This window comes from Prunus dulcis, chromosome 5 (genome assembly GCF_902201215.1).
Source record: "Prunus dulcis chromosome 5, ALMONDv2, whole genome shotgun sequence".
NCBI lineage: Eukaryota > Viridiplantae > Streptophyta > Magnoliopsida > Rosales > Rosaceae > Prunus > Prunus dulcis.
In genome coordinates this window covers 11,259,183-11,269,735 of record NC_047654.1, presented here as the reverse complement: position 1 = coordinate 11,269,735, position 10,553 = coordinate 11,259,183, and the positions used below count along the sequence as shown (strand labels likewise).

At 37.5% G+C, this 10,553-nt stretch overlaps 2 protein-coding genes across 2 annotated transcripts; one reads left to right on the top strand and one right to left on the bottom strand.

The window, feature by feature from the left end:
- Window positions 1–1,334: 1,334 nt before the first annotated feature.
- On the bottom strand, window positions 1,335–5,562 carry LOC117627652 (UDP-glucose 4-epimerase GEPI48-like). Its single transcript, XM_034359824.1, has 9 exons — window positions 4,869–5,562; window positions 4,330–4,379; window positions 4,089–4,224; window positions 3,789–3,890; window positions 3,339–3,566; window positions 2,996–3,074; window positions 2,667–2,749; window positions 1,901–1,992; window positions 1,335–1,822 (listed from the first exon to the last, which is right to left on the bottom strand). The coding sequence occupies exons 1-9, from the start codon at window positions 5,049–5,051 to the stop codon at window positions 1,729–1,731; spliced, it is 1,047 nt and encodes a 348-aa protein (XP_034215715.1). The 5' UTR covers window positions 5,052–5,562; the 3' UTR covers window positions 1,335–1,728.
- Window positions 5,563–8,088: 2,526 nt separating this feature from the next.
- LOC117628355 (RNA pseudouridine synthase 3, mitochondrial) lies at window positions 8,089–10,519 on the top strand. The gene is made up of 9 exons (XM_034360783.1): window positions 8,089–8,403; window positions 8,496–8,555; window positions 8,659–8,817; window positions 8,906–8,953; window positions 9,050–9,130; window positions 9,308–9,424; window positions 9,513–9,614; window positions 9,703–9,861; window positions 9,993–10,519. Exons 1-9 carry the CDS (start codon window positions 8,089–8,091, stop codon window positions 10,365–10,367), a joined length of 1,416 nt encoding a protein of 471 aa, XP_034216674.1. The 3' UTR covers window positions 10,368–10,519.
- Window positions 10,520–10,553: the final 34 nt, after the last annotated feature.

The following is a 10,553-nucleotide window of genomic DNA, read 5'->3' as shown; positions in this document are numbered from 1 at the left end:
TGTCACTCTCCGATATCTGTGCCTAATTTCTTTTCTTATTTATAGGTATTTTTGTTTGTCCAGGAAAAACAAGCGTGTTTTTTTTTTAAATAATTTTTTTAGATTGTTCAAAGGTTAGCCCCATAACTTATATCGAAACTTTTAATCTGCCGGCTGGAAGTTAAATTGCTACACACAACTACATTTTTTTAATTTTTATTTTTCTTCGCTTCTAATGTTTTCATATTACAAATTCTTCTCTATTTGTATAGAAGAACTTTTAAATAAAAAAAACTTTGTAGTAAATGTTTCGCTAAGTCATGATTAGATCCAACCTTCCATTTGACTTTTTAAATTTTCTTTTTCAGTTGTTTTTAAAGTTTTATATGATCTTCGGGGTTTAAGAATCCAACGTGAATTCTCGTTCTTTTTACTTCAAAATAAAATTTCTCAACTTTTATGTGAAATTGTGATACGTATAGTAAAACCTCAATGGGCTATGGTATTTGACTAAATTAATGAGTTCCCACACGATTGAGTAGTATTTTTAAAGCTTGGAGTTTCTAAATTAGCTCTCAAGTTTTAGAGTCTAAACGCAGAATGTCTTTGGATTAATGTCACTCGTAAATTGATCATAATTTTCCAAGTTACCAACCACTAAAGTCTCAAGTAAAGAAAGGGTTTCAATTGAAGTGCGCCAAAACAAGATTTGGAGTTTGAATCTTAGCTGTTTGGCTGTTGGACCGTTGGGACACCATGATTTTGTACAGACAATTATTAGCCTAAGATGCTCTATCTCCTACATCTTCATTATAATAATGTACGAAGATTCTAAGTTTCAAATTTCCAATTCATGCACTGGGGTTGTTTTAACTTATTGGACTGCAGCTATCTCAGTGTAAATTTGAAATCTTGCTTTGCTTTGCTTTGTTGGACAATAAAGAAGGAAAGGTCCACCATTTTTGTTAGTTGAAGTCCGACCCAACGGCACCAAGTGATGTCACAGTCGGGCAAATCGTTGAGGCTACACAGCTTGCAAGTTTCGAAAATGAAAGGTAAAACCCAGGAAGAAATGGCTCCCGTTGAAAAGCTAATAAATTAACTCCACTACTATAATGAGGGGGTTACGTTAAGGGGTCTGTGGATGGGTTCAATCGGACCGATTGATTGACAAATCTTAAAAGATCCCCTCATTTTATAACTCCTCACTGTAACCTCTCATTACAGAACTTTGGGCTAAAAATGATACAGTAGCAACTTTCGGCCAAAAAGAAATTGGTATCTCAAGTTAGCAAATCAAACCCAAACGGGTCTTAACACAGTATATTCTGAAATTCCAAATTCCTATATGCAAATAAAACAGCAAAAGCAATCTGATCTCATGATCTTATGATTCAAAGTACATGTTGGATAGCACAAAGTAACAGCAATTGGTTAGAACTGTACTACTAAAACTTTGATTTTAAGTAAAGATGAAAAGATGACATTAATTGGCCAGAATCACAACATCACAATGACTAACAGCTTAAAATCTGCCAACAAAAACTCAGGAGGAAGACCTAATCTCTGCTAGGCCACTAAAAGCTTTACATCGAGGGTGAGAGTTGACCGCTAAACCTAAATATAAAGCATATGAAACTATCAGCTTTTCAGTCTGCATGTCCATAAGCTATACGGTTTTTTTGCTAGTCTAGTTCCACTGTTGATAAACACTAAACTAAAATATAAAGCATATCAAACTATCAGCTTTCAGTTGGTAGATTCTGAGGTATCATAGCCAAATGGATTTTTGCTAGCCCAGTTCCACTGGTCCCGGCACATGTCATCAATGCTATATTGCGCCCTGCCAAGGAGATTAGACATGTCAGAAATCAATCTTTATGGCAAACCATGCATAAAATTTGCAACACTCAGTACTCACTTCCAGTTGAGTTCCCTCTCTGCCTTTTCTGTTGATGCATAGACAACTTCTGCATCACCGGGACGCCTCCCAGATGTGACAAGAGGAATTTTCTGAAATAGTAATGAGTAGAGATATAAGCTTAACCAAAAAGACAAATTGTCCAACAAAAACTGAGAAATGTTGACCAGGATGAATATTGTGGAACAAGGTCCTAGATTCTTCCTAGAACAAGAGAACTGAACACAATATTTTCCGACTCTGGAATTCCAGTACTCACAAGTCATTATTAGGTCACACACTTCAACTGACTTTTTTTTGTATGGGGGTGGTGGCAGTTAAGGGCTGGACGGAGTGTGGACGAGGTACATCTTAGGTTTGAAATATTGATAGTAAAGGCAAACGAACAAGCTACTCCTAGATTAGGAAACCAAAACGAACAAACTCATAAGCATCACCCATAATTCTGTCCAAATTTGATTATCTACTATGCACGTTAGACGCACCTCTATCCTAACAAATAAAAATAGCACAGATGTACAGAAAACCCTTCACAGAATGAGACCCCACTATTACAAATAGCACAATGTTGACAGCTGAGAGTTGGGCTTGGGGAACCAATTCAATAACCAAGTGCTGTGTCAAGGACTACTGCCTCACCGAACCATTTATGTTCAGTGAAACAAATCACCAGAGCAATTTTTATTTATAAGCATACAGAAGTTTATAAGAATCAGAAAGATCAAAATGAGGGAAACACAGAAATATTTGACAAGAAAATACAGACCTTTCCAGATGCACTTTCAAATGCTGCAACCATCTCTAAGACCGATGTTCCTTTACCTGTTCCTAAATTGTACACCTCGCAACCTACGAATAAAAACACAAATGATGTTAACAAATTGAGAATCTCTGTGGAATAAAGGAAAACTAAAATGCAAAAGTTCTATATTGAACCCTGTCCGAACCACAATAACATGAGATCTACAACACCAAAACAACACATTTAAGGCAAGAGATATTAAATAATTTGGAGGGTGGCATCAAAAAATCACAGGGGCAAACAAACAGGAACACATCAAGTATCAAATAATGTGGGGATATTAGAACCCATACCTATGTTATCCTCATCTAACTTCTGCAAGGCAGCAATGTGCCCATCTGCTAAATCAACTACATGAATATAATCACGAACCTGAAATAGAACAAACAATCACAACTGAGCCTTCATCAATAGTATAGGACAAAGACAGAAAAGGAAAAACAACTGATGCAAGCCTAATGCCCCAAAATTTTCAAGTACAATAACACATTATTAATCCATACAATAACAAAGGTGAAGTATTGATGTACGCAGATACAAGACACGAAGGAAAATATTAAGTAATCAAGTAAGGAGAGCATCATGCGCAGATATGAAAGAATTGGCTTAAAGCAAAAGGCTTAAATGAATGCATACCCCAGTACCATCCTTGGTATTATAGTCAGTTCCAAACACCGTCAGGGCTTGACGCCTGCCAACAGCAACTTGCTGCACAAACGGCATGAGATTGTTTGGGATACCACGGGGATCCTCACCAATATGACCGCTAGGATGTGCACCAACTGGATTGAAGTATCTCAGCAATATGATTTTCCAATCAGAGTCTGAGCAGTAAACATCACGAGCAATTTCTTCAATGAAAAGCTGAAAAAGAGCCATATTAGACATCATTGAAGATATCAAGGAAGAAAATCCTAAGCAGCAACATAAAAAGGGGACAAACACAATCTACATCATCTGAACTGATAAACTGCATAAATATCAAATCAAAATTATGATAAACTAAAATGGAGTTGCATAACTGATGCCCTTACTGAGAACTTAACCTGACATTTGATGAGCTAATTAGAGGTGAATATGATATACCTTAGTTCGTCCATATGGATTCGCTGCAACAAGTGGGAAATCTTCTGTACATGGGACCACCTTCGGCCAACCATAAACAGTTGCTGACGATGAGAACACAAGCTGAAATCATTCAAAGTCACGTGAAATCCATGTCAAAGAAAGATCAGATAAAATCAAAATCTGCATTTAAAAGAAATCACCAACAAAGTACTATTAATATAAAAATTGGGACTAAGTGTCATCATATAGAAATCACCAGCTATGTGTCATCAATATTCTTATAGAGCTCAGGAACTAAGTGTTTGGCATAGCACCAACCTTTTTGCATCCATGGGCAGCCATTACTTCCAACAGAGTAATCGTCCCGATTAAATTGTTGTTATAATACAGCAATGGTTTCTGCACACTTTCACCAACTGCTTTGAGTCCAGCAAAGTGTATGACAGCATCAAATCTGCAATTTGGAGACATCATCAAATCTGTAAGATTACCATAGCTTAGATTGCAAAACAAAGACATGCTCAAGTTTTGGGGGAGCTCCTGGGTTGAACATGCTTACGGTATTGAAGAAAAGAGTTTATCCAGTGCTGGTTTGTCCCGGAGGTCCACCTGCAGTTGAAATTGGAAACATAATTATGAGAATTCATGACCATCCATAAATCTAAGTAACAGTGAACACACTGGTCCTTAAAAAAAGTTCAAAACTTTTACTATTTCTCAGCGCTTAAATTCATAAATCTATAAGTATATATTAAAGTAACTCAACTCTACGCAAACTTTCTCAGCGGCTACTAAAACACAAAATCATGGAATTATATAAATTTCCCAAATTTTCAACTATGAAAAACTCAAACTTAAAAACCCAAGTTTTTAATTCAGTTCTTTTATGTACCCACCAAAAAGAGAAAACAAAAAAGAAATTACAATTGCAATTTTGAAAGTTAGGTATAAACGAGCAGTAATCAGACACATATTCAGTTCAAAAACCAAAGAGTGTCAGTTTCTTCCAAATCAATTACAACTAATTGAAAGCAAGGAGAGGGTGCAAATTGAACACACAATCAACCCAATTGCCAAATTCAACAAAAATAGCCAAACCTTGTGAAAGGAGAGGTTTTTGCCGAATTCACGCGCGAGTTCTCTGACACGGTTGACGGCGACTTCGGAGGAGTTATCAAGGTTATCAACGACGACGGTCTTAAAGCCGCCGAGCAGAAGCTGAAGCACGGTGTGGCTGCCGATATAACCGGCCCCGCCGGTGACCAGTATGGTCTTGGCCATGAACGATTCAGGGCTGTCAATACGACAGCGAAGTAGGCAACGCAGAGGAAGATTCAGAGGAGAGAGAGAAGTTGTGGGTTGTGCAAAAGCGTGAACCTTTTGGTTGGCACCGCAGTAAAAGCATGAAAAGCAGGCCAATATATAGGCACCGATGCCCGTCGCCAGCGAGACTTCAATTAAATTATTAATTTTTTTCCTCCTCCTCCAATTTCTTGAACAGGAAGAAGAACACGCAAAGCAGTTTTCTCAAGTCTCAGTGAGACAGTAACTGAAATTCGGAATTAAAAATTGGAAAAAAGGGCTTTTTGTGTGGACCAGATCTGACACGTGGCGCGATCTCGGCAGCTGTGATTTGTGAAGCTTCGAAGACTCACATGTCGACCAACACAGTGATGAGGACTTGGGGAGGAAAGTTACGGAGGGGGCGGCAATGGCGATTTGTGTTTGCCTTTTTTAGGTCAAAATTAAATGTCATTGCCAAATGAGATTAAAGGCTAGAATCTTGTAGATGGTGATGGAATTAAGGAAAAAAAAAAATTTAGGGGGTTTAAGGTTAATAAATATGATGTGGGCCCCCATATCTCTCATGAAATCGCTGGCTTTTATTTGGCGAGATTGAGATATTATTTATGTGCTAATTTATTCCTAGACAAAGAAACGAAATTGACAGATTTTGACCCTATTTAATGGCTGATAATATGAAATTAAAATGATTGATGAATGGCATTTTATTATGCCATCGGTTTTATTGTGAGTCAATATAAAAACCTTCCCTTTGGTTAGTTTAATGCTCATTTATAAGACGAATGATAAACATTTTTTTATAAATGTGTTACGACCTTATGATGTCTTTTTATATGAATGAAAGTACTATGAGATCAAGAGTTAGTTAACGCAACTAATAATGATCGATTTATTTTTTATTTTTTAAGGCATCTGAGCTATAGAGGCTAAATTTGTTGCAACCCATCCTCTAATTTGTTTAATTATGTCAAGGAAGAATTCATAATAGATCACAAGTCGATATTTGATTGATTGATTATGTCATTAGCGAAAGAATTCATAATAGATCACAAATAGTAAAAACAGTTGTAGTCCGAGGACAGGATTTCATTATCCATGTATGCAGACAATTTTGCTAAACCCAATGTATGCGGAAAATTTTGTCAATTTTGTTAAACCTATGTATATGGACAATTCTTTTTAACTAAGATGTACATATTAATAATTCACGCATGTTATAATTTGAATGGACTCGTTTTAGAATCACACATAAAATTCAGTATCAACCATATGTGAAAAATTGCATTTGATTAACTTTCTATATAAGCTTTAAACCTACAACCATCTCATTCTATCATATAAAATGAGAGGATCTAAAAAGGAAGTATATCAAGAATATATTCAACTTCATTTTTTCGGGATAGGATTGAAGAATATATTCTAGATATTAGAAAGATATCTCAAACTCTTCAATCATAAAGTTTTTATTCACCTTTCAAGAGCCAATGAGTGCGATCTCTCTCTCTCTCTCTCTCTCCCCCTCATTGTTAATCAAACACTAAAAATCATAATTATGTAATTATGTAATAATCCAAGCTCTCATTCTAACATTTGCCAAAACAAAAGAATGCTCTCATTCTAAAAAGGCCAAAATCACAATGCAATCAAAGCTCCACCATCTAATAAAAAAATATAATTAAAAAAAAAAAGTGGGCCTTTATCCTTTTGAAGTTTTGGCATTACTTGAGTGGATACGTGTTTGTTTTTGTGAAGCTGTGATCACAAGGAACTGCATGGCTTTCTGTGGAAGTGCAGAACACGTAATTGCAAATAAATTCAAAACCTGCCGCTTTTCGTGAATGTTCTGGAAGTGGATAAAACACGGAGCCACCGGCCCATTTAAAAGGCATAATTGAAGGTTCTGTACTTTATTCACCCAGGAAGGCAAAAAAGTCTACGGAAACTAAGGTGACGTGCATGCATGGAGTTGAAAAAGGGGAAAAATTAAATTTTTTTTTAAAAAAGGTTTTTTATTTTTACTTTAAATTATTCTTGCAATTGAAGTTAGGTCGTTTGGTCACTAACTTCATTAGAATTCAAAGGACCTAAACGTATTTTTAATATAGATGATCATTACGGTGCATCAATGTCCATGTGGAAATTATTATTAGCACATTCTCTATAAACATTCTTTTTCTTTTTTATGTTTTCTATGTTTATTTTATTCTTTTTAAATTAAACCCAATGAGAAACCTCACACATGCAAAATTTAGGTGACCTTCCATTATAATTTTTGGACTTTTTTATGGTTAGGTTGCAAACCTCTTTTCTCCTTTGTTCATGCCGTATTGGGTGCATGTATAAATTTCTTACACCTTTTAGTACTAGGTTCAGTTTGGTTCATTTTTCGTGTTTTGTTTAATTTTTCAAAATGTAATCAATGCTTAAATTATTAACAGAGAACACATACTATTAACATGTCATGGATAATTCAAACTTGAGATCACTGATATGCAAATTAAAATCCTTTTTTACATTCGAACTTGTCTAACATATTGTATTGGGATGTATAGGAAAAGGAAGCTAATTAATTAAGGTCCCATCTATCTCATTTCAGTTCACCCACCTTGTGATCCTTTTGATGATATAATGAAGAACATAACAATTAAAATAATAGCTGAAAGCTAATATGTACTGTGCAAAAGCCAAACGTGGCTGGCTTGTTAGCTATGTATTGCATCGCTCCATTTAATAATGTCACATTACAGCTCCTCCTCCTCCTCCTCGTCATTCATTCGTCAAAACATAAATTAAATTAAACCCACAATTTGGGCCATAAGACACCTGTTTACAACCCCAGTTACCTAAATACGACAAACCGTTCCCTGTCGTAAATAAAATAATTGAGTTTGTTGGGCCCACTGAAGAGAAAGCCCATAGGCCCAACCCCAAGCCTAATCACTTCGGCCCATCAAACCTTCTTTCTTCTTCTTCACTCCCGCGTGTCGTTGCCTTCAGTACGACATGTAAAACGATGTGGAGAAGGAGCACCCGCGTGCTTTGCCGCCACGTGGCCAGGAGGGGATATTCTCGAGTATGCCCTCCGCCGGCGAAAAGCGCCGGACCGCTTATCCGGGTGTCGAATCACGTGGCCAGGTTGGGCCCACCGAAGGAAGGCCCGAAGCCCAGGCAGCTCCTGTCGTTGCCGCCCTTCCCCGGCCACCCTTTGCCGGGGAAGAGGTCGCATGAAGACGGCGTCGTTTCGCGCGTCACCGCCGTCAGTTGGGTCAAGTATTACTTCGATGGGATTTACGACTCTACCATCCAGTCCCATTTCAAGCAAGGCCTTGTAAGTGAGAACCACTGTAGTGTTATTATCATTTTTCAAAAATTACGTTTTTATTAAATTTCAAATTTTTAAAATTCAATTTTATTTTGTAGGTTCAGATGGAATGCCGAGGTTTGATTGAAAAGGAAGGGCAAATGAAACCCATGAGAAAGGTAAAGATGCTTGCTTTTGCCATGTTTAGTAGCTTGAGCTTTGTGGGTGTGTTTGATTGTGTTTAATTTGATGTGGGTTTAATTTAATTTAATTTGCAAATAGATTAGGCCTAGTGAGGTCATGGAGGTAGGGGCAAGAGTATACGTACCGGTTTCGATTGTGGAGAGTAGGGTTTCAAGGAGATTTGACTGCATACCAAGTGGAACATTGTACCCAAATGCTGATGAGATTGAGTACATGCAGAGGCGTGTCAAGTACAAGGCATGTTTTGAAGTTTAAACACTTATTGAGTTTTTGTTTGTTCGATGTTTTGGTTTCTTAGTTCTGATATACATTGGTTATATTTCAGGACTCTGCCATAATAGTGCTGAACAAGCCCCCGAAATTGCCGGTCAAGGTTAGAATCTATGGAGCGCCATTTGACATTTGTTGTAGGGTTCTACTGTTTAATTTGACCACCATTTCATTTCTGTACATGTAATGATTCTGTTAGGGTAATCTGCCAGTTCATAACAGCATGGATGCATTGGCAGCAGCAGCATTATCTTATGGTAATAACGAAGGTCCTAAGTTGGTAAGATTTTAGTTTTCCGTGACTCATATTAAATCAAATTCGAGGAGAAACCTTTGCTGTATTCTAGAGCAGTCTTGGACTCTTCGGCTCTCCTTTGAGTTTATTTTATTCCCCAATTCATGTAGCCATTTCCAACATTTTAGCTCATCTCTGTTTCCCCGTTTGCATATTTTATAGGTTCATCGGCTTGACAGAGAGAGCAGTGGCCTCCACTTAATGGGGAGAACAAAAGAAAGTGTTTCTCTTCTGCAATGGTTATATACTGACTTCAATAAGGGGAAATCATCGTGTCAGGTATTATAACTCGTGTTGCTAGCATTACGCATATGTAATTTTGTTATAGATTTATTCTTAAGGCTGATAGGATTTTGGGTAATTTTAGGCTTGGGATGATGCATGTGAAGCTAGATATCAGAGGTACTGGGCATTGGTCGTAGGCTCTCCTAAGGAAAAGGAAGGCTTAATTTGTGCTCCTCTTTCAAAGGTTCTCGATCCCTCTCTAAATTCAGTTTCCTGGTTTTTGTAGTGTTGAAGGAATAATGTGATTGTATCTATATTGTCATTGGTTGCAGGTGCTTCTTGACAATGGGAAGACAGAAAGGGTCATCTTGGCTCATCAATCAGGATTAGAAGCTTCCCAAAAGGCTATAACTCAATATCGGGTGCTTGGTCCCACAATAAATGGATGCTCATGGATTGAATTACGTCCACTCACTAGCCGGAAGCACCAGGTACAATGGATTTAGTGTGATACTGCAGCTATAGAGCGTAAAACTTTCTGGAGTCGTTTCTGTCTCCTAAACCATTGGCCGATACTGAATTTTAGGTTGTCTCTGATTTCAACTCTGCCATTTTTGTACAGCTCCGTGTCCATTGTGCTGAAGCCCTCGGAACACCAATTGTGGGCGACTATAAGTACGGGTGGTTTGTACACCGGAGATGGAAACAAATGCCTCACGTTGATATTGAGCCAACATCTGGGCTACCATACAAGTTGCGGAGGCCAGCAGGTCTGGATGTGCAGAAAGGAAGTGTTCTGTCGAAAGTCCCTCTGTTACATTTGCACTGTAGAGAGCTTGTACTCCCTAATATTGCTAAGTTCCTTCTTATATTGGATCAGAAGTTAGACAACCTGCACCCTGCAGTTAGTTCAAAGCCAGATATCCTTCGGTTCGTGGCATCGATGCCTTCCCACATGAAAATTAGCTGGAATCTCATGTCATCTTACTTAGTATAGAGAAGGGCAGGTTGCTTTCTAAAACCTGATTTTCATTACTGTAAACATGATTTTTGTCGTGTCTGTACCTACAATTGTAATCTCTGTAAGTTTGTTGACTCCAGCAAGTGATTATCGAAAGGGAAAGAAGAGAAGTTAGAGAATCGTTCCAACCTTTGATCCGAAAAAAAGTTTTCTAGTTGCATT